The sequence below is a fragment of the Schistocerca cancellata genome, chromosome 12 (genome assembly GCF_023864275.1).
Source record: "Schistocerca cancellata isolate TAMUIC-IGC-003103 chromosome 12, iqSchCanc2.1, whole genome shotgun sequence".
In the NCBI taxonomy this organism is placed as follows: Eukaryota; Metazoa; Arthropoda; class Insecta; order Orthoptera; family Acrididae; genus Schistocerca; species Schistocerca cancellata.
In genome coordinates this window covers 124,456,968-124,482,186 of record NC_064637.1, presented here as the reverse complement: position 1 = coordinate 124,482,186, position 25,219 = coordinate 124,456,968, and the positions used below count along the sequence as shown (strand labels likewise).

Sequence of the window (25,219 nt, the reverse complement as noted above, 5' to 3'; positions counted from 1 at the left end):
GGGGGGGGGGGGGTCTCTTTTCTTGACGAAGGCCTTGCTGGCCAAAAGTTTATTTGTGATGGTGTTTGTTGTGCCTATCTGCAACTCAGTATCTCCACTTTAACTGTGTAATATGCAAGAACTATTTGTGCAATATTTAGTAATATTTTCCCTGACATGCACTGCAGATTGGTATATTTACTCACTAGGTGCAGTGAGGATTTCTCAATTTTTTAAACAGCTTTTTACAATGGGTCTGGTTACTACTTCCAGTCATTGTTCTTATGGCCCTTTTCTGCAGTTTGAAAACTGTGTCCGTATTTTTTTGCCTTCAGTCTCCAGAAAAAAACTCCCGTGGATAAGAACTGAGGTATGATGCCATAGGACATTGGTTGTTACAAACTGGTGTTAAAGGCCTAAGGACATAGCATGCTGATGACATTACTTTTGCCAGTACCTCTGTATTGTTCACTCCATGTTAGCTGGAAATCAATCTCTGTATTGTTCACTCCATGTTAGCTGAAAATCAATGTTGATTCCTAAAAACTTTGTGTTTGCTACATAATCTGTAGATTTATCACATATGCTCTTATAGTGACTGAGTTGCTTCTTCTCTTTATGCTGATCTGCATACTGTTCATTTGCTGTACATCAGAACTCTAGTTAGTGAAAGCAAATGCCTGTAAGAATGTTTACAATTGAGCAATGTGTATAAATTAAGGTCTGTCCAATTTTCTGTTGAACTTTGATTAATTTCTTAAATAATTATGTCTTTGTTTATCTTCAAGTATTCTGGGTCCGGTCTTACAATTTTTTTCTGTTCGCTGGGACTGGTCTAATTAGTACTTATAGCAAGTGATGGTCAGACTTGAAGAATCCATTGCATGTACTCTCATTCAGAATCTCCTTTTATTTTTGCTTGTGATGGCTATGTGATCTATTTGAAATTCTCCCCATATTTTTTTGGTGTATTTTCCATGTTGTGGGTTTTTGTTTTGGCTTTTGAAATTGCATCTAAGTCTGTTACAGGGGTATGAGCCATAAGGTAAGGGATTGGGAGCAGGGGTTGTGTAAGAATGGACGAGTATATTGTGTACGTTCAGTGGGCAGTGGAATACCACTCTGAGAGGGGTGGGAAGGATAGTGGGCAGGACATTTCTCGTTTCATGGTATGACAAGAGGTAATCAAAACCCTTGCGGAGAATGTAATTCAGTTGCTCCAGCCCTGGGTGGTACTGAGTTACAAGGTGAATGCTTCTCTACGGCTGGATGGGGGGACTTTGAGAGGTGATGGGAGACTGGAAAGATAAGGCATGGGAGATTTGTTTTTGTACGAGGTTGGGAAGATAATTATGGTCAGTGAAGGCTTCAGTGAGACCCTTGGTATATTTTGAGAGTGACTGCTTGTTACTGCAGATTCGACGACCACGGGTGGTTAGGCTAGACAGAAGGGAATTTTTGGTGGCAGCTGTCAAAGTGGAAATATTGCTGGTGGTTAGTAGGTATGATATGGACGGAGGTATGGATGTAGCCACCTTTGAGGTGGAGGTCAACATCTAGGAAGGTGGCTTGTTGGGTTGAGTAGGACCAGGTGAAGCAAATGGGGGAGAAGTTGTTGATGTTCTGGAGGAATGTGGATATGGTGTCCTCACCTTCGATCCAGATAGCAAAGGTCTGAACCAGGTGAGGGGTTTAGGAGTCTGGGTTTTTAGGAAGGATTCCTATAGATGGCCCATGAACAGGTCAGCATAGAATGGTGCCATGCACGTGCCCATAGCCATACAATGGATTTGTTTGGAGGTAAGAAGTAATTGTGGGCGAGTATATAGTTGGTCATGGTGACTAGGAGGGAGGTTGTTGGCTTGGAATCTGTTGGGCGTTGGGAAAGGTAGAGTTCAATAGCGGTAAGGCCATGGGTATTAGGAATGTTAGTGTACAGAGAGGTGGCATCAATAGTGATGAGTAGGGCACAGTGTGGTAAAGGGACAGGAACTGTGGAGAGTCGGTGGAGGGAATGGTTGGTATCTTTTAAATAGGAGGTTAGTTTCGGGGTAATGGGTTGAAGGTGTTGGTCTACGAGAGCAGAGATTCTCTCAGTGGGGGCACAGTAACCAGCCACAATGGGGCATCCTCTGTGGTTAGGTTTATGGACTTTAGGAGGCACGTAGAAAGTAGGGGTGCGGGGAGTGGTAGGGGTGAGTAGAGAGATGGACTCCAGTGAGATGTTCTGGGATGGGCCTAAGGATTTGAGCAGTGACTAGAGATCCTGCTGGATTACTCGGATAGGGTCGCTGTGGCAAGGTTTGTAGGTGGAAGTATCTGACAGTTGACGGAGTCCTTCCGCCAGGTAATACTTGTGGTTCAAAATGACAATAGTGGAGCCTTTGTTTGCTGGTAGGATTATAAGGTGGGGATCACTTTTTGGTATTTGATGTGTTATTCCTCCCATGTCTTCCCAAAAATCTTCAACTTCTTGTGGTTTCTTCCTGTTGTAATCATTTGTCGGTGTGTGTGCATTGATGATTGTACATCTTTTGTTTCCTGATTTGAAGGTCATTGTAGAGATTCTTTCTGATACTGAATTGAAAACTAGGATGTTGTTGATGACTAATTTGTGAATCACAAATCCTGTGCTAAACATCATCGGTGTTCCTCTTCTGACAGCAAGTCTTCATTTGTATATCCTGTAGTTTCCTGTGCTGAAGTGGTTTTCAACTGTGAAACATGTCTCTTGTATTGTGAAGATTCTGATTTGAAATGTTTCCAGAATATTTGTAAACTGTTTGAGTTTGCCTATCATCACAAGCATATTTGTGTTACACATGCTAATATAGAGATTGTGAAGAGGTTTTGAGACATTCCAATTCTCCTCCTCCTCATGATGTTCCTGATTTTCCAGATCCCGATGACCAGGAAAGTCCAGTATATTTACTGTGGCCTGGGGTAGTGGATATTTTTCCTATTGTTCCATTGTGATTTTTTCAAGTTGAAGTTGGTTGTGAATATCTCTTTCAGAAATCACAAATGTTAAAGACTTGATTGTTGAGACCAAGACATATTTGTAGCAGCTCCACCAACTGGATGGACAGACACTGATCACTAGCCTCTGGATGCCAGAACAGATGCTGATGTGTTTAGCCCTAAGTTAGTATTTGGTCCACCCGGGTATTTAATTTCCCCGGCACCACCCATGTCTTGGAGGCTTTCCCCTGTCAGCCACATGCACCCTATGGGGTTCTAACAACCTCACCATTTATAGTTATATTTCTTTATACAGGAGCAAGCTAATACTGCAAAAAACATAATGACTATGTTTGTTGTTTTCGTTTCTAAAATTTTTTACCAGCTTATTGTACTGTTGTATATACAATGTAATTTTTAAATGTACATATAAATGTATTTTTTTTTTCAAACTGTTTTTCATAAATTTTTCTGTGGAATCGTAGCACTTATCAATGAAAAGTTTGTACAGTCATTGTTTCAGTGAGCCAAGCTCCATGTTAACTATATTCCTATTTAGTTCATTACATATCTTCAATCCTGTGTATACTTGGTCGTGGCAAACAGTTTTAATCTGTGTGTTGGAAGTTTGAAATGTTCTTTGTGGTGAGTGCTATAATTGTACCTGAACTGGCAATTTTCAAGTGTATGGTGGGTATTGCAAAGGAAAATCGACAAAATGTATAAAGAGCGAATTGTTAGTATCCTAAAATACCGTAACTTATGGCATGAATCTGTTTGTTGGATTGCACGCGTTTCTGGTGATTTTCTTTTGAAGCATTATAACGCTTTTGTTGGCTGATTTTCCCTAGAACATTACCTAATAACTGACTAAAAGTGACTGCTGTAAAGTTCTTTTCTTGTGCTTATGTGAGTGATGCCAGATGAAACACATAGCAAAAGCTTAACTATTCAGTTTGTATTTTTCTACGAAATAAAACTGAACAGTCCTCTTAGCTCATGAGGAAATGTATTGCTGGGAATCAGATGTAGACCTATCCCACTGCTATTTCTTGATAAGGCCAAGTTTTGACTCTTAATTTGTATAAGACGCGGCAAGTTATGTGGTTTTGACAGAACTATTAGTGCCGTATTCTACACAGCGGCATAGCGCGCAGTTGCTGGCTTAGCTACTGTACTGTACTGTTCTGTTGTGTACTATGTCTAGTACGTACTATGAGTTGACGTAACCTCAGAGCTAGAAAACGTCAATACAGCCAGCACATAGTCGCCTACGCAGTTGGAAACATCGATAACGTATACAAAGAATGATAGACAAAGGAAACTGTTGTACAGTTAAGGTAACTCCGCAAAAATTCAGATACGGGTAGGCATTGTGCACGCCTAATACGCTTCTTCTATTGCACTTGCAGCTCTAATTAAAGTGTTCTATATTTACATTTGACAGTCAGTGTTGCCATTCGTTGTATTCGGAAGAAACGTCACAAGAATAATGGCCGCCAGTCTGCAGCTGTTAGCTGCTGCTTGTGGAGTGTTATCGTGAATCCTGTTGCGAAGGGAAGTGTTGATGGTTGAAATTATTGTTAAGTGCCCGCTTATATTGCGGTACTCGATTTAATCATGCAGTGCCAAAAATGATAAAGCATAGAGAATAATACGAAGAATTTCGTGTGAGGCTCTTCTAATTTTTGCCAAGTGATTGGATCCCAACGTTTAAGACAATGGAGAAACAAAAACCAAAGCCAGTGAGTGAAACTAGATCATTTTACGTTCTAGTTTTACAGTTTTTTCTACAAATTAACGTTTCTTTGTTCTTAAATCCGTGTCGAAGTCAGAATTAGCCTCAATATCGAGAGGTTTATCATTGTAAACATTCCGGTATTGTTGACATGGATGCCGTTCGTAAATATTGATACTAGCTCACGATAGAGTCATATGTAACGTCTGTTCTCATTTTAAACCGTTCATTCCTTGATCTTATTTCGTTTATGTAGATTTGTGTCAACTGTGCGGAACAATTGTGTTCTCATAACATTGATTTTTGTAATGGGTAATTTCAGGTGAAAAAGAAACAAACCAAGAGAATTGAAGAGGACTTCTTAGAGACTGACATTCCGGAATGTCCCAAATTGGAAGACTTCGATTACGACGCCCAATCCAAACCTGCGAACCATGCATCATCTTCAAAAGAATCACAGAATTCAGACTCTGGTATTGAAGCTCAGAACATATCAAACATTGAAAGTGAAATATTTAATGCGAGTCAGGAGGACGTGGAAGCAGCGCAGGAAGCAGACGATCTGCCTCGAAATTATAAGAAGGAAAGAGAAAAGGCTAGTTCTGGAAGTACAGCCGAGTGTGCTGTTTCCACAACGGATGTTTGTATTGAACTGTCAGACAGTGAACCGATGCCCTTTCAGGAAGGTGATATGATGTTGGACAAGGTGTCCAATGGCACAGAAATGAAGGAAATGCACTCATACCACCTGAGAGTGAGTCCTGATAAGAATGAGCAGGATACTAAGCTGGAATCGCCTTTACACACAACAGAGCGCCTTGAGGAACCTCCAGCAAATGCTGTCACAAAGGTGAGCTTATTGGGTGTTTAGATCTATAAGATGACTGTGAAGTCACGAAGTTAATCATGAATAATGACTGTGTTTCACAATGATTTCTCTTCACTCCACACACTTCTATTTCTACTTTTTGCCTGCACCTTTCCATATAATTAAGTTATGAGGATAAAGTTATGTATTGGACATCTGAAATATTGGTTGGGGTAACAGACTGATCGATAGTGCAGCCCGAGCTTTAGGTTAGGTTTGAAGGCGACAGTTTCGTTGTAAGTGAACTAATGTGAAAGCAGAAAATCTGGTTGTGGTAACAAATTGACCAGTAGTGAAGCCTAATGTTTACATCAGTGCCATATTGATAATTGCAAGGGGTGTCCAGTACATTAACTTTTAGCAGTTACCAAGTTGTTGTTTTTTTAAATAGGCCCTACAATTTTTTTTCATAGTTGTTATGGTAAATACAGTGTCATATTTAAAAATTAGTGTCTCCTCATTTCACACTGAACTGTTTCAAGTATATAGTTTGCCTTTCAAAGGGAAAGAACTACTCTGTGACACTTCATTCTTTTATTTACACTTTAAAAACATTGCAGGAAAACTGTCTAAAAGGGGGGAAATGTAATATATACTAGTTACTTACAATAGTTGCTCAGTTTGTTACATTTTCCATGGGTCATTTTGCATGATAGATTGTAATGATGTGGAATGAGTCATTTTACATTCACATCGCAAATTTGTACAGATACACATGTGATTTAGCAATTCCTATGCACTTCCTTTTACGCATTACAGAACATGAGTAGTGTCAAGGAGAAATTTTCTAAGTTTATTAAATTTTACTTTACTGTCTGTCAAACATTTTATATCAGTGGGTAAGTGATCAAAAATTTTCATTGCAGCATTGTGCTAAAGACAACATTAATGTGGAGTAATGAATGTAATTTTTCCTTCTTGTATTGTAATTATGTAGCTCATTGTTCATTTTGAACCGTAGTGGATTATTTACAACAAACTTCATGAGTGTATAAAAATACTGCAAAGCAGTTATCAGAATGCCCTTAAAGAGATGTCTACAAGACAATCATGGGTCAGCACCACATATTGTTTTTTCAGCACATTTTTGCACAATGAAGACTTTCTTTCTTAAAGATGAGTAACCCCAGACATATGACATTATTGAATGAAAATATTTAAAATATGTCAGCTTACTGATTGGGTCGACAGAAGCGTCCGATCCCACGCGTCGGCTTTGACCTGTGACGTAAGGGTGTTGTCGTGTGTGACGTCATGACGGCGCGGAGTTTGGTTTGAGTGTAGCGTGTTTGTAGATGTCGTCGTGTTGTGGTTTGTTGTGCTCTCTGGTGGTATGTTCAGGGTTTTCGTTCGTGTGGTGTAATGGGCTCAGTTTGCTTTTGCTCATTATCCAAAATTGTTAGTGTGTCAGCTGTGTTTGTAGTGGAATTCGTTTCAATGAGTTAACGATTTTGTATGAAGGTTAATTTAGTGTTTGCTGTACGTCGTGTGGTAATTTTAGTAAAATTAATTGGTTGTTTTTGTTCAGGAATGGATATGACGGATAAAATTAAGTGCGCAGGTCAAGGGAAGTGTTCGATCCCGATGTGTGGCTGTGTAAGTTGGTATCAGGAGATGTTTTTGAGCTATATAGGCCAAGGGAAGTGTTTGATCCTAATTTATGGGATCGGGAGCTGCTGTTGAGCTATATAGGTCAAGGGAGATGATATTGTTGAGTGGTATTTGGGGAGTTTTGTGATGTCGGTTTTTTTCGTCTTTTTGTGTGGTTTTGTGTGGGGGTGTGCGTCTAAATTTGTTTGTATTTAGTTTGCCCCCCACCCAAAACACCCCATTTCCCGCACTTGTCCCGTTAGTGTCATTAGGCTTCTTGTGGAAAGTGTGTGTGTTTGTTTTTTGATGTATTTTCGTCCTCACAATGTGTACGTAACGACTTTATATGCGCCATATTGGAATCGTGGTTTATGGTCGTTTCCGCCATATTTGTGGCATCATGGGTCAAAGCAGACGGGCGGGATCGGACGCTTCCGTATTTCCTACTGATTTGTCTCTCCCCAAGATATGCAATGATTCTTAGTTGTCTTAGGAGTTCCGATCCCCCCCCCCCCCTCCCTCCCCCAATTTAAATTCTCATCAACATCGACCCCTCTGAATTTTGAAGTCTCTACTCTATTTATTATTTCCTCACCAAGTGTTACACTTATCACTGGTGTAGTGTGCAGAGCTGAATATATTGTGTCTTTTTAAAACTGAAGGTGAGAACATCCGCAGAAAACCAGTCACTGATTCTTTTGCTTAGATATGACATTATGCATTGGTTGGCTATACCATCAGTCCCATAAAACATCAATTGCTCTAGGAGAGTACTATGATTCACACAGTCAGATGCCTTAAAGAGGTCACAAAAAGTACCGGGATTACGGAAGTGCCCGATTCCACCCATCTGCTTTGACCCATGATGTCATCAATATGGCGGAAATGGCTAGTGTAAGCGTCTCCAATATGGCCCCATGATGTCACTGCATACATATGGCAACAAACACGAAAATATGTATAAATAAGACAATAACACCTCACTCCTAAAATACAATGAAACTATGAAACTAATGGCACAACCGCAGGATACTGGGGGTTTTGGGAGGGTAAAAGCTGGGGGGGGAAAAAAAAAAAAAAAAAAACAGAATCTACAGGAATCAGACACTTCCCTTGACCTACATAGGTCAACCGCAGCTGTCGATACCAAAACAACAACGCCTACAGCAAAAACTAGGGAAAATGGAATCAGACATTTCCCTTGATCACAGCTGACCATTCCAAAACACCAATACCTAAACACAAAACTACGAAAATTAGAACTGGTCATTTCCCTTGACCTATATATGTCAACCATAGCTATTGATATGAAAAAACCCAACACCTACAACTATGAATAACAAAACCAAAACCACGAAACACACACACACACACACACACACACACACACACACACACACACACACACACACAGCACCATCAAACACAACAAACTCATAAACTCCGCGCCTTAATGACGTCACACGATATAACACCCTTACGGCATGGGTCAAAGCAGATGGGTGGAATCGGATGCTTCCATTGACCCAAAATACCAATTGGCATTATTTTACTATTTAATGCTTGTAAAATCTGGTGAGTGAATGTGTAATGGCATTTTATGACATTTTCAGTAGAGCAATCCTGAAATCTGATCTGCTAAAGATACTATTGTTGCTTAGGTGAGATACTATTCTAGAATACATCATCATCTGAAAAATTTTGGAGAATGTTGTCAGTGGCAAAAAGGCTTGGCATTTATTGATATCTCTATTATCACCTTCGTAAAGAGGGATTTAACAATGGCATATCTCAATCTCTCTGGAAAAATGCTTTGAGTTAGTGATGCAGTACATATTTCAGGAAAGACAGGGCTTATTACATGGGAACAAATTTTTGGAAACACTATCAAAACCAGAAGAGCTTTCATATTTGAGAGAATTTATAATTTTCTTGATTTCAGAAGAAGAAGTTGATGATACATTCATATGACTGAATTTCATGAAAGTTACATTTTGAACACACTGCTGTGATTTTGCTCCTGAACTGTTTATCCCCATGTTTTCTCCTATATTTAAGAAATGTTTATTAAATGCATTTGCTATCTGTGACTCATAATTTAAAGCCTTTCCATTCAGTTCAGTAGTGATGCTATCTTGTCCTATTGCTGGTTGTCCTATCACTCGTCTTACCATTCCATATAGTCTTAAGTGTGTAGTTGGGAGTACTGATTTATGACAGTATGTGCATGGTCTTTGATTTTTTAATAACCTTCCTTACTAATTTCGAGCAGTTTTTGTGATGTGCAACTACTGCAGGATCCCTACTTGTTCTTGCCAAAAGAGTGCCATGAACAGAGAGAGCATTTGTTGCTGGGTAAACAGTTATTGTCTTACATTGAGCATCATCAAAGAAAACATTGTCAATTAGAGTCCTTCTGTCTTTATCCACCCCTGTTGGAGAGACCAAATGTTAGGACCCAAATGAGATTTCCAGATCATTTTTCCTATCAGAATCGTGTAGAAAATCTACATTCAAGTCACCACAGACTGTTAACTGTTTGCTGCTGTCTGACAGATCCCACAGTAAGGAATCCAGATTCCTCATAAACAGTTCAAAATTTTCGAGTGGGGATCTATTTACAGTTACAATTAAAAGTGATCTATTTTTCAGCATTAATTCGCAAGCACACATTTCTATGTGCTGATCACTACAAAACCTACTTGTATCAATGCTGTCAAACTTGTGTTCTGTCTTAATGTGTGTTGCAACTCCTCCTCTTCCTGCATTATTTCTGCATGAGTAACTTGGAATAGTAAAATTTTTATATGTAACTTACCTAACGCTGTGGTTCTGTGGTGCTCAGACCAGCACGGGATCTCTACCTTTTCACAGCTCTCTCAATTTTCCAGACAGGCAAGAAGCTCCAGAATGAGATTTTCACTCTGCAGCGGAGTGTGCGCTGATATGAAACTTCCTGGCAGATTAAAACTGTGTGCCCGACCGAGACTCGAACTCGGGACCTTTGCCTTTCGCGGGCAAGTGCTCTACCAACTGAGCTACCGAAGCACGACTCACGTCCGGTACTCACAGCTTTACTTCTGCCAGTACCTCGTCTCCTACCTTCCTAAGGAAAGGAAAGGCAAACCTACGTTTCTAGCAATTGTAAACTTAAAGAAAACTTTTGACAATGTTGAGTGGAATACTCTCTTTCAAATTCTGAAGGTGGCAGAGGTAAAATACAGGGAACGAAAGGCTATTTACAATTTGTACAGAAACCAGATGGCAGTTATAAGAGTCAAGGGGCACGAAAGGGAAGCAATGGTTGGGAAGGGAGTGAGACAGGGTTGTAGCCTACCCCCGATGTTATTCAATCTGTATATTGAGCAAGCAGTAAAGGAAACAAAAGAAAAATTCGGAGTTGGAATTAAAATCCATGGAGAAGAAATAAAAACTTTGAGGTTCGCCGATGACATTGTAATTCTGTCAGAGACAGCAAAGGACTTGGAAGAGCAGTTGAACGGAATGGATAGTGTCTCGAAAGGAGGATATAAGATGAACATCAACAAAAGCAAAATGAGGATAATGGAATGTAGTCGAATTAAGTCGGGTGATGCTGAGGGAATTAGATTAGGAAATGAGACACTTAAAGTAGTAAAGGAGTTTTGTTATTTGGGGAGCAAAATAACTGATGATGGTCGAAGTAGAGAGGATATAAAATGTAGACTGGCAATGGCAAGGAAAGCATTTCTGAAGAAGAGAAATTTGTTAATATCGAGTGTAGATTTAAGTGTCAGGAAGTCGTTTCTGAAAGTTTTTGTATGGAATTTAGCCATGTATGGAAGTGAAACATGGACGATAAATAGGTTGGACAAGAAGAGAATAGAAGCTTTTGAAATGTGGTGCTACAGAAAAATGCTGAAGATTAGATAGGTAGATCACATAACTAATGAGGAGGTATTGAACAGGATTGGAGAGAAGAGAAATTGGTGGCACAAGTTGACTAGAAGGAGGGATCGGTTGGTAGGGCATATTCTGAGACATCAAGGGATCACCAATTTAGTATTGGAGGGCAGCGTGGAGGGTAAAAATCGCAGAGGGAGACTAAGAGATGAATACACTAAACAGATTCAGAAGGATGTAGGTTGCAGTAGGTACTGGGAGATGAAGAACCTTGCACAGGATAGAATAGCATGGAGAGCTGCATCAAACCAGTCTCAGGACTGAAGACAACAACAACAACAACAGACAGACAAGTAAATGACCCTATAAGGGTTCTGTTTTTACCGATTGAGGTATGGAACCCTAAAAATGGAGCCATTTCATTAATTTACTCAGGAGGGAACATAATTAGTATGCAGCCAGTACTGAAAGTCTTGCCTTCATTAAGTGATGAAATTGCTTCAAAACACCAAGGTTACCTCCTTCCAAATTATAAAATGGCATCCCTGTCTCACTCTGCATTTTCAGTTATACACATCTAATAGCATGCTAGCCACAGCTTGAAGCAGTATTGCATCTTTCCAGAAAGAAGCAATACGGCAGCCGGAACCGCAGCCAGTGGTGGCATCGGCTCCTCCAGAGTCTGAGGTGCCTCAGCACGCTCCTCCAGAAGTGCGTCCCTTCACGGAGGCGCAGTTGGTCGCCCTGTGCACCAACCCAGAACTGGAGGCGACGGAGGACGTGGCTGCCGAATTTGTGGATGCACAGCTTCGGGGAGGTGGGGGGCGGCTGCAACAGCACCCCCTCTACACGCTGCTCGTCAGCTACCTACGTGCACGACAGAGGCTCGCGGCCGCGTCTGCGGAGCTCGCCAGCCTCGAGGACGAATGCCGGTACGTTAATTCTAGTCGGTACGCGTGCGACGGCGTGCATTACCGACGTGTTCCAAAATGCCGTGCGTAAAAAGAGGATTTTTCTGGGGCTTGTTCCTTGAGTGCTATTAGTGATAGGAAGCTACAGTCAAACGCTTTGGATAGTCCTTGGGCTAGGGATCATTTGTATACCCAATAAAAGGACTGTCTTACTGCAACTGTCCTGCAGTACAGGGCCAAAGTTGTAATATTACACATTTGCTCGAGCTTAAGCAAATGGAACAAACTGTTGGTTCTTTTTGCATTAGATGTGGTCTACAGTGTGCTTAATAGGTCTTATGGAGGCACCACTTAGTTCACAGGTGGTTCCTAGAAAACCTGAAAAAAGCTTTTTTCATTAGATATTTAAATGACTAACTGCAGTAAATTGCTCAATGGGATATTCTCAAGGAATTTATCTAGAAATGCCATTTTCCCATTTTCAATTATCTTCATCCTGTATTGAGAAACACCTCAAAAACATGGATGGTTTTTGGGTACCAAAACCAAGACAACTACGCATTGCAAATGGCTCAAATTTTTATAATGTATTCCTAAGATCCTGGTCTTGAACAACCTTGAAAATTTTCTCGATATCTTTTTCCGCGTCTGAGGTACAGAACTCCAAATTTATCCTACTTGTACATAAAAAGTTTGCTCATAAAATCCAGTGTGAGATGAAAACATAGTTCAGAAAGTGATGTAGCACAGAGTACTATGCTGTAAAGTGTCTCAGTTATCATTAGAAGGGTTCTGGGAACCCCATATAGTAGTACTGAAACCCACGCAAACTTTTTGGCCAAGTAAAATCTGGTCTGACGTCTAAAATTAGGTTTGCATTATTTCAATTTCACATAAGTAAACTATCAAAATTTTACTGACCTGTAAAGTTCCTTGCATGTGAGTGACATGCCCTGCTGTGGAGGTAAAAGAAGGGAACATGCAGGAAAATGCTTCTATCAGAACACAAAAAAGGTGAATATGCTACTATTTAAAAACAAACTCTGACTGGAAAGCGGGGTACCAGCTGCCGCATTATACCTCCATCAACACGTTTCAAAATTATCCCAAAAATTTTGGCAAGTGATTATATTCACACATTTTTATGCTGAGAGAGGAGGAGACAGTGGAACTGGGTGAGAGATGGAAAAATAATAAATGCTGAAAGTTAGTTGGTTGTCATACAGAAAGAGCAATGGACACAATGGCAGTGTGAGAGAAAGGGAGCGAGAAAGTGGCAGAGGAACATAGTTGACAGTGACAGAACAAAGCTGGGAAAAGTGTGAAGGAGATAGTGCCAGTGGGAGACGAATAAAGAGAAGGAGAAGTTGTAAATGTATGAGAGCCAGTAATAATGAGAAACAAGAGTCCATGACAATGACGAGGGAGGGAGAGAGAGTGCAGTGAGAAGAGACAGCAGCAGTGGGAAGGAATGAGTGAGGTAGTAGCTGTAAGAGAGAGAAAGGGCGAAACAGTGACAGTGAGAGGGGACAGTAACAGTAGGACAGAATGAAGACGACTGTGGCTTAGAGGTGGGAGGCAGTGACAGCTAGAGAGACACAGAGAGACAATGACAGTTACTTGGGCTGTATGAATGCATGAGAGAGAATGGGCAGGTGGGTGTGGATGGGTATGAGCGACTTAAAACAATGGTATAGTGTCTGTCACTGAATTTCAGCGAGGGGAACCTGTGGAGTGAGAGGTGAGTTGGATGTTGAAAAAGCGTGATTATGTTTGCATCCCACAATTTTTTGGAAAATTTTGAAATGTGCTGAGGAAAGTAGTATAAGGCAGCTGGTACCCCATTTTTTGGTCAGAGTCTTTTTTGAACAGGAGCATATTCACTTATTTTGTGCTCCAGAAGGAGCATTTTTCTGCTGGCTCAGTTTATATAAATGTTCACTATATTTACGCCATAGACTTATAGAGTGGCTGCCCAGATCACATCGTAAAGTCTCCTCGATATTTCTGGGAGCAGAGTTGTTGCCGTCTATTTGCCGGTTGCTGATGACTGCTTGGGTTGGCATCCTGTATACATTGGCCACAACCTCCTCCATCTCTTTGCTCCTGTTGCTGTGCGTGCTGTGAGTGTAGGTGGTGGCAGCGGTGTCGACGTCCAGATGCGCACTGTGGCCACCAGTCCCTGTGCTGTCAGTGCTGGGTGCTGCCCTCAGTGTTGGGGACACTTCGCCTTTTCTCAGCTCAGTGCAGGATTCCACACTTGGCCGAGTTGAAGGCCGCTATTTTTGTCGGTCAGAGAGTCGTGGACCACACAGTCTCGGAAGGGAATATATTGCCCAAGTCTTTTGGTTTTGTCCTAATCTATTGTTTGGCCATCTGTGACCAAACAGCCTTCCCACTGAGCTGAAGCACCTGGAGACAACATTCCAATGGAATAAGTGCATCAGCAAGCAGACAAGGCATGCATTGACAGGTAGTAGCTGGATAACATGAGAAGACACAGAGGAGCACTAATCAGTAAAATGCTTCCAATTTGTTGGCAATACCATCAGAAAAGGCAGCATCATCATGGATTACACAGAGCATAATTTTGGCCAGAATGTGCTGGAATGGCATTTTGGCACTTCAGAGGGAATCGGGTCTCGAACTCACTGGAACGTGTCTTCACTGGAGTTTTACTATAGTACGTGTATATTAAATTGCAACGTAATTGCTCATATAATTTGCTGCTCTGCTGCCACCAGTGAATAAGACAGTGGATGACCAACATGACACAGTAGACAAGGGCATGGGTGATGAGGTATTGCGAGACTGCTTTGGTGACAGATGGTACCACCTATTGTGTATAAAATCTTGTAGTTTTATTGTTGTGACCGTAAGCAATTATGTCTTAAAAGCCTACGTTTCAGAATAGTATTTTGTTAAAAATTGTTTCTGATTGTAAGGTTTCTTACAAGTTTTCGAAAATCATAACTTTAGATTTTTATGGATTTTGGAGGAGGGGAGGGAGTTGTATTGTTGAAGAGGTGCGTTCGGGTGCATTCCGGCATCTAAAATTTTAGAAATCAAGTGCTGGCATGGCATAATATTATATGTGTATTTCACCAACACCTTAATACCTTGACACTACAGGTTCAGTAAAGGATGATATAGGAGTTCACAGACCAGGGGTCTAAGAAATCCTCTCTCAATGCAGCAAGGCATAGATTAGGGAAATTCTACACATAGTAGAAGAGATGTGTTGTGTTGTGGACATAGACACTGCACTGAATTAAGCCAGACTGCCAAATCAGGCATGGCCAACCATAGTATAAACATTGGCAATACTCTAAACTACAACAAAACCAAGATACTGAGGCAGTCAGCCTCCTTCTGAATTGTGTGGTCAAAGAGGCCATTGAAACTATGCACAAGACAGTGTAATTAACAAAGATAGTGGCCTACAACTAGTTGAGTGTGGGTCTCTGCACCAAGCAGAGAAAAATCAGAAGGTTGCTGTACTGTAGGGTCTGCACTCTGTGTTGACAGCATGGAGACGGAGGGTTGCATTTCACAGTTGGGATTTGTCACCCCCACCAATGCACCACTCACTGCAGCTGCTGCACGTACAGTGACAGGAGCAGAGTGTTGGAGGATGTAACAGCCAACATAAAAAAGGAACAGCAAAAGAGTTATCCAAATGGGTCAGAAATTGGTAGATGTGATGTACATGTACAGACGAGCAAATGACTAATATTAAAAAAAAAATAAAATAAAAATAAAAAAAGTGGAAGAAGAAATGGAAAATCCAGGATTGATTGTGACACACAAAAATTTGGATGATTTATTCGAGAGAAAGAGCTTCAGAAAATGAGCAAATCCATACTGCGTTGCTTCACCTCTGGTCTTTATGCAAGCTGTTATTCGGCTTGGTATTGACTGATTCAGTTGTTGGATGTCCTTCTGAGGATATTGCACCAAATTCTGTACAACTGGCATGTTAGATCATCAAAATCCCAAGCTGGTTGGAGGGCCTTGCCCATAATGCTCCGAACATTCTTAGTTGGGGAGAGGTCCAACAATGTTTCTGGCTGAGGTACTGTTTGGCAAGCACAAAGACAAGCAGCAGAAACTCTCACCGTGGGCCGGTGGACGAAGCTGTCACCGTGTGCGGGAAGGCACTATCTTGCTGAAATGTAAGCCCAGTATGGCTTGCCGTGAAGGGCAACAAAATGGGGCATGGAATATTGTCATTATACCGCTGTGCTGTAAGGTTACTAAAGATGGCATCCAAAGTGGTCTTGATTTGAAAAGAAAATGCCAGACCAGACCTCTACTCCTGGTTGTTGGGTCGTATAGCAGACGATAGTTAGGTTAGTATCCCACCATTGTCCAAGGCATCTCCAGACGCATCTTCGGCATGGAATCTCATTGACTGGAGCAGAATTGTCCTCAGTGATGAGTGCTGCTTTGAATTGAGGCCCGATGACCTGCAGAGATGTATCTTGAGATGCCCCAGACAGCAGTGAGATCCTAGCCTGCTGAAATATCATGGAGAAGTTATGACATTATCCGGACAGACACTCAAGAATTCCACTGGTTAGGAATATGTTGGGAAAACACCATATTACATACAATTGCAAAACTACGAGGACAGGCGGCAGTCTTATGTCTGTCTAGTGCATGAGAGATGGAAGCAGCCATACAGTGTTGACACAGTAATCACACTGTAGGCAGTGTGACACACGTTTGTGAGTACTAACTGCAAGAACAATATTCCTGGATGCATTTGGATCTGGTGGCTGTCATCTCTGTGAGGTTGGTGAATATTGAGGGAAAATATGATGTATGGAATATGAAACATGATGTACGGAAATGTAAGAACTCCAGTTTTGATACTTTATGGTAGATTTACATCTACATCTATTCTCTGCAAACCACTTTGAAGTAGATGGCAGAGAGTATGGACGACGGTTCAATCCCGCGTCCGGCCATCCTGATTTAGGTTTTCCGTCATTTCCCTAAATCGCCCCAGGTAAATGCTGGGATGGTTCCTTTGAAAGGGCACGGCCGACTTCCTTTCCCGTCCTTCCCTAATCCGATGAGACCGATGACCTCGCTGTCTGGTCTCTTTCCCCAGACAACCCAACCCAACCCCAGAGAGTATGTCCCATTGTACCAATTATTCCCCCTGTTCCATTCACATATGGAGTGGGGAAGCAAGATTGTTTAAATGCTGCTGTGCGCCCCATAATTAATCTAACTGTATCATCACTGTACCTATGTGAGCGATACGTAGGGTGTTGTAGTATATCCTTAGAGTCATCAGTTAATTTTGTTAGTAAACTTTCTCGGGTTAGTTTACATGTATCTTGAAGAATCTACCAGTTCAGTTTCTTCAGTATCCCTATGACACTCTCCCAAGGGTCAAACAAACCATTTGTGCTGTCCTTCTATGTATACATTCAGTATCCCCCGTTAGCCCTCTCGAGCAATCTTCTAGAATGGATTGCAAAAGTGATTCGTAAGCAACCTCCTCTGTAGACAGATTGTACTTCCCCAGTATTCTACCAATAAACCAAAGTCTACCACTTGCTTTACTTGCAGCTGAACCTATGTAATCATTCCATTTCATTTCCCTACAAAGTATTTCAGGTATTTGTAAGAATTGGCCGATTCCAACTGTGACTCATTGATATTATAGACTAGGATACTACATTTACATTTCTGAACAGTTAAAGCAAGCTGACAATCTTTGCACCACTTAGAAATCTTATCAAAATCTGACTGAACATTTATGTAGCTTTCAATATAGATTACTGCAGCATCTGCAAAAAGTCTGAGCTTAATATTAATATTGTCTGCAAGATCATTAATATACAGCACGAACAGCAATGGTTCCAACACACTTCCCTGGGGCAAACCCAAAGTTACTTATAAATATGACGATGACTCTCCATCCAAGATAAGATACTGCATCCTCCCTACCAAAAAATTCTCAATTCAGTTATAAATTTCAGCTGGCACCCTATATGATCATACTTTTCACAGTAAATGTAGATCTGATACTGAGTCAAATGTTTTTTGAAAATCAAGAAACACTGCATCTACCTGACGGCTTCGATCCATGGCTTTCATAGTCATGTGAGAAAAATCCAAGTTGTCTTTTGTATGATTGACATTTTTGGAATCCATGCTTCTTGGCATGGGGAAGGTCATTGTGTTTGAGATACCTCATTATATTTGAACTTAGAATGTGTTCTAAGATTCTAGAACAATTGAATGTCAAGGATACTGGACAATATACTGCCCTTCTTGTAAACTGGTGTGACCTGTGCTTTCTTCCAACTGCTGGTCACCATTTTTTTTTTCTCAAGGGAATGACAATAGATTATAGTCCCTTGGCTAACTCAGCCAGAAATTCAGTATACAAGGGGGAACCCTAAAAAAGAAAAGGAATTATTTTTTAAAAGCTCTATATTTTCAAATTGTTTACAAATCCATTTTACCTGCTTCAAAATACTTTACATTACAACTAAACTTTTGTCCCACCAGTTATTTCACCGTTCGAAACATTTTTTGTTGTCATCTGTAGAAATGTCTGACAGCACCTCCCTCGTGTTGTTTCTTGACTTCTTCAGTGTTGTCAAATCTGTGTCATTTCATGCCACATTTCATGCATGGAAATAAGAAAAAGTTGCACAGAGGCAGGTTGGGTGAGTAAGGTGCATGGGGCAGCATAACCATGCCACTTTTAGCCAAAACCTGTCTGACAGAGATGGCTGTGTGTGCAGCTGCATTGTCATGTTGAAAGAACTAGTCTCCCATTTGCAAAATCGGGTCTTTTTTGATGAACACTGTTGTACAATCTTCTTAAAGCTTCCAAATAGAAGATTTGATTGATGGCCTGACCTTGGGGAACAAACCCTGAGTGTACTTATGCCCTTGGCCTCAAAAAACCAAACCAGCATTGTTTTGATGTTTGACTTGACATGACGACATTTTTCGGAGTGACTATGACGTCTTCCATTGGCTTGACTGTTGTTTTGTTTCTGAGTCGTAACCATAGCACAGTGACTCATCACCAGTAATGTCCTTTGACAGAAAAGCTGGATCAGTTTCAAACTGTTGTTTCAAAGCACAACATGTTTCAACTCAATGTTTCTTTTGATTGTCAACCAGAACCTGAGGAGCAAACTTGGCAGCCACCTTTTTCATTCCCAAATCTTCCTTTGAAATTCGCTGAAACGAGCTCCAAGATAACCCACTAATCTGTGACAGTTGATTGATGGTCTGTGAGCACACGGTGTTGAATTTTTTCAATATTTTTGTCAATGCGGGTAGTTGATGGACATCCAGAATGAGGTTTGCCATCAGCTAACATGCCGCCATTTTTAAATCAAGCAAACCACTTGTACTCTAGAGTTTTTCTCATAGCATCATCTTGATAAGCTGTTTTCAACATTAAAACAGTCTCAGCACCATTTTACTGATTAGAAAAGAAAATTTCGCAGCTGCCAAAAAGAAAGAAAGAAAGAAAAACAGTGCTAGTGAAACCAATCACTGCAGATGAACAGAACAAGCCATGTCGACAATACAGGCGGTACTGAACTAGCAATGAATCGCACTTTAGACGCCTTGCGGCAGAAATGTGTACTACACAAGCTCCACCCATGACAGTGTTGTCCCAGTCCCCCCCCCCCCTCCCCCCCCTTGTAGAATCTGACAGGGATTCCATCGGGCTCTGGAGCTTTGTTCAATTTAACAATCTCGGCTATTTTTCAACACCACTGGCATTTATGTAATGCACCACTTTCAAAAAGTATCTTTCCAGACAAATTAAAGAAAGCCATAACTATCTACCCATTTCAGTCACTTTCCAAATACAACAGAGCACATCTAAAGAAACAGCTTTGGAGTCTAAACAATGTGGAAATATGTTCCACAACTGATCGAAGTATTTCTGGGATCACGTCTAGAATGTGTTGTGCAGTGTGTTCCTTCAAGGCAGCTAAGTTTGCAAATGGAACATTGAACACAACATCTTTCGGTAGCCCCACAGCCAAAAGTGACACAGATTAAGATCAGGTGATCGGGAAAGCCAGGCTGTATGATAATGGCGGCTGATAATTCTAGCATTTCCGAAATGGCATTTCAGTAGCTGCTTAACTAGATTTGTGATGTGTGGAGGTATGCCATTTGCAAAAAAAATGATCCCATCCACACATCCACACTGTTGGAAAGCTGGAATGACTTGGTTGCACAAAAGACACTCATAGCGCTTATGAGTGACGGTACAAGTATCAGCACCGGAAGCACCTGTCTCTTTGAAAAAATATGACCCAATGATAAATGATGCTGTAAACTCGCACCACACAGTGACCTTTTCAGGATGAAGTGCTACTGGTTGATCTGCATGTGGATTTTCCATTGCCCATATTCGACAATTCTGTGTACTGACATATCCTGTCGGAGGGAAATGGGCTTTGTCTGTCCATAGAATGTTCCACAGCCAATCATTGTCCACATCCATGCAAGCAAGAAATTCTAAAGCAAAGGTCTCTCTTGCTGGCAGGTCAACAGGAAGCAACTCGTGCTCTTGGGTAATTTTGAATGGATAGCAAAGAAGGATGTTTCGTAGGATTTTACACACCGCACTCACGGGTATGTCCAATGTTCGGGCAATTATCCATGCACTACACGTTTGAACACCATCACTCGTCTCCTCGTGCATTGCTGTGGCCACTGCTTCCACTGATGTTGAATCAATTCGTTTCTTCCCAGATTGCACACCAAAAGAACCCATCTTTTCGATTTCCGTATCATTTTCTCCAGACCCACGGGAGTCATCGGAGCAATGCCTTTCTTCAAATCCTTCAGTTGCCAGAACTTCTGCAGAGCGATGTGTGCACAGTCATCATTCTTGTAATACGGCTTTACAAGAAGAGTGTGATCCTGCATTGAGGCAGTCACAGCAAACATCACAGACGCAAAAGGAGGAAAAGTCATGTACCCGGCGTGTTTACGCCAACTTCAATAGGTCGTGTGCATGACAGGTGTTTTCATTAACGTATTCTGATACATAAAGTGCCATCTATTGATCAACTTTCACACTATTTTTTTCTTCTGTCATGCATTTTTCCTCCTTTCTCTGATAATATTCCGCAGCAATTTGACATCATTCTGACCAGTGGCATTATTTCTATAGCATTTTGAAAGTTTAACTTTAATTATAATCACCCTGTACTACTGGCTTTCCACAGGGTTCAACTTGGTAACCACTGCTATACATAAATGACCTTCCAGTTTAGTGAGGAAATTGGATTTTTTTTTCTTTTTTTTTTTCCCTATCTCTGTTGCACTGATATAAAATTGCAGCAGTGGTTACTGGTTTTGGGCTGACACACCCATTCACAAACACGTCACCTTGTTATCAACTATAACTATTCATACAGTATCATGCTGAAAGGCACAAATAGCTTCTGTACAGAAATATATACTGTGGGCAGCAAGTACCCTCATTGATATTAGCTTATGTGTCCATTGCACCGACTGACATGACTAGGTGTGTGGTTTGAGAATGGGCTTGTCAGTCTGAATCCAGTAACCACTGCAGCAATTTTATATCAATGCAACTGAGACAGACAACATAAAAAATTATCGAATTTCCTCAGTACTTAACAGCTACGAAACCTACTATCCCATTGTAGCGTGCCTTGAATACAACTTTCATTTTACATTGATAAATCAGAAATAGCAGTCTTTGCTGTGGTTGTGTGTAATATAATCAAGCCCAACAAAGCTGCACCAACATAAGGAGCAAGTACTAAAATATGCAAAAGCCCCTACTGATTGGCTCTTGATAAATGTTCTGTAACTTAACTTAGCAAAAAATACAGTTTTCTTTAACAGTTCTGTACAAGGCTAGATGTAGCATTGTCGATAACAATAAAGCACATAAGAAAGGAAATATATAAAACTGATGGTTCAAAATTCCTAGGTGCGCATGTGGATCAGAACTGGAGTTAGCAATTGTGCATCACACATCATCTCAAACACTTGAGTTCAGTACTTTCTGTAGAATTAATTACCAACTTTGGTGATGCAAATCATAAAAATTAGATTACTTTGCATACTTCCATTCACTAATGCTGTACGAAAGAATTTTGGGGGGCAATTCCACACGTAGACACACAGAGCCAAGGTTTGCTTGGGAAGCAGTGACGATGTCGCATCAGCTCCCGAGTGAGTTCCTGACGGAAGCCTTCTCGGAGTGAACTGGCATCTCATGGCCTGCGTGCCCGTCAAAGTAAAACCCTTGGCACCAGGTTACGTTTGGCCTCGCTTCCTGTCAAATGGCCTCGGTCACAATCTGACGGCTGTGTGTAATGTGGCAGCCATCGAGTGTCGGTTTTAAGAAAGCTCGCTGTGTGCGTAACTCGGATGTAGTATGGATTGCAGGCAGAGTAGGCATAAGCCCACAGGACTGCAATTTTGTTGCACACATGTGATTTAGCTTTGTGATGCAAAGTGTGTGAAATAAAAACACTCTCACACTTACTACTGAAATTTGAAACAAAGTAGTTGTCGATTCTATGCAGCACGGTGGATGCACAATAACTCGTTTCGCTCGATTGGCTGAGACTGGTGGCACTCGGGCAGCTATTGTCATCGTAGCTGGCTTTTTGTTCAGTCGTCATTGTTACTCAGATTTCAGTTTTGGCTCAAAATTGAAATAATTCCTTGTGGTAAGACCTTTATTTATAAAAACAGTCATGGTCCGCAGCCTGCCAACCACTGGAATAGATCATTAATTGTATCAAATGAAAATTCAGCTGAGAAAACTACTAAATTATGAGGCTTAAATGCTGGTAAATATTTATCCTCAGGAGGCAAAATGTATAGTACACCATGTGATCAAAAGTATCCAGACACCTGGGTGAAAATGACTTACAAGTCCGTGGTGCCCTCCATCGGTAATGCTGGAACTCAGTATGATGTTGGCCCACCCTTAGCCTTAATGACAGCTTCCACTCTCATAGGCATACGTTCTATCAGGTGCTGGAAGGTTCCTTGGGGAATGGCAGCCCATTCTTCACGGAGTGGTGCACTGTGAAGAGGTATCGATGACAGTCAGTGAGGCCTGGCACGAAGTTGGTGTTCCAAAAATATCAAATGTGTTCCGTAGGATTCACGTCAGGACTCTGTGAAGGCCAGTCTATTACAGGGATGCTATTGTCATGTAACCACTCTGCCACAGGCCATGCGTTATGAACAGGTGCTCGATCATGTTGAAAGATGCAATCGCCATCCTCGAATTGCTCTTCAACAGTGGGAAGAAAGAAGGTGTTTAAAACACCAATGTAGGCCTATGCTGTGATAGTGCAATGCAAAACAACGAGGGGTGCAAGCCCCCTCCATGAAAACCACAACCACACCATAACACCACGACCTCCGAATTTTTCTGTTGGCACTACAGACACTGGCATACGACGTTCACCGGGCATTCACCATACCCACACCCTGCCATCGGATCGCCACATTGTGTTCGGTGATTTGTCATTCCAGACAACATTTTCCCACTGTTCAATCATCTAGTGTTTACTCTCCTTACACCAAGCGAGGCATTGTTTGGCGTTTACTGGTGTGATGTGTGGCTTATGAGCAGCTGATGGACCATGAAATCCGAGTTTTCTATCTCCCACCTAACTGTCGTAGACTTGCAGAGGATCCTGATGCAGTTTGAAATTCTTGTGTGATGGTGTGGATAGATGTCTGCCTATTACAAATTATGACTCTCTTCAACTGTTGGCAGTCTCTGTCAGTCAGCAGACGAGGTCCGCCTGTACGCTTTTCTGCTGTACCTGTCCCTTCATGTATCCACTTCACTATCACATCAGAAACAGTGGACCTGGGGATGTTTAGGAATGTGGAAATCTTACATACAGACATATGACACCCAATCACCTGACCACATTCGAAGTCCGTGAGTTCCGCAGAGCACCCTATTCTGCTCTCTGATGATGTTGGATGACTACTGGGGTTGCTGATATGGAGTACCTGGCAGTAGGTGGCAGCACAATGAACCTTATACGAAAAACGTGTGTTTTTGGGAATGTCCGGATACTTTTGATCACATAGTGTATCTGTGATAGAAGAGATGCACCATCTAGCTTTTGGAACTAAATGTTGCTTTATAGTGTAGAGCTGGGAGCTGTAAATAAAAATCCTAGCTACTGTTGTAATATTAGATTTCTTAAAATAATTCCTATAAGTGTCTTGTGGTTAAAGTCCTGTAATTCACATATGCTATCTGGTCAAAAGTATCTGGATGCCTATTAGTGGACATTAATATGGGCTGTGTCCACCCTTCACCTTCATGAGGGCTTGAACTCTGCTGGGGGCATTTTCAATGAGGCATCTCTGAATGTTTGTGGAGGAACGTCAACCCAGTCTTCCACATGAGCCGAAGCCAGAGAAGGTAGCTGCAGTCTGGAGTGAAGTTGATATTGTAACTCGTCTCGAACGTGCTCCACTGGTTTCAGGTCAGGACTCTGAGCATACCAGTCAATTTCAGAAATGTTGTTGTTCACACAGGTGCTGCTTAATGAGGGGGTGCATTGTCATGTTGATAACAGTCAGTCATCATCTCCAAAATGTTCCTCTACCGTACACAGTTAAAAATGTTGTAAAATGATTTCATATCTTCCAGTATTTAGTGTTTTCTTAGGCACAATACCATGCCCTAACTGTGAAAAGCATCCCCATACTGTATCACAACCTCCTCTGAAGTTGACTATCAGCACTACATATGATAGAAGGTGACATTCACGAAATTTGCTCTGGGTAAAAGGTGACCACTTGTTTCTTTTCATGCACTGTCCTCTGGCATCACTTAGCATTGACCACAGAAATGTCTGGCTTATGACAAATTACTCTACAATTTCACTCATTCTTTTTAACATCCTAGGCACTGTCATTGTGCTAGCTAGTCTGTTGGTATCACTTTGGAACTCACTAGTGATTCCTTCTGCTCATTTCATGCCATTTTTTTACAACCAGACTCCACACTCATTGACACATTCTGTCCATCAGTGTATGAGGTCTATCTGGTCTCGGTTTAGCCATTGTTATTTGTTCACATATCCATTTCACAGTCACTTCACCAACAGTCGACTTGCAACTTAAAAATGGCTGAAATGTCTATTATGGATTAGTTACTCTGGTGGCCTTCAACGATTAGTACCAATTCGTAGGCACTTAGTTTTCCTGAGCAACCCGTTCTGCTGCTACTGCCTGTCTACTGACAAC

The 25,219-nt window shown here is 41.3% G+C and overlaps 1 protein-coding gene across 1 annotated transcript in view; it reads left to right on the top strand.

Moving 5' to 3' along the window:
* Nucleotides 1-4,458: 4,458 nt before the first annotated feature.
* The window catches only part of LOC126109509 (ectopic P granules protein 5 homolog), a 343,395-nt gene continuing 322,634 nt past the window's right edge, over nt 4,459-25,219 (top strand). Inside the window, exons 1-3 of the mRNA XM_049914531.1 lie at nt 4,459-4,685; nt 5,001-5,528; nt 11,643-11,950. Coding sequence (XP_049770488.1) covers nt 4,662-4,685; nt 5,001-5,528; nt 11,643-11,950 — 860 coding nt within the window. The 5' untranslated portion in view covers nt 4,459-4,661. The remainder of the gene's footprint in view (nt 4,686-5,000; nt 5,529-11,642; nt 11,951-25,219) is intronic.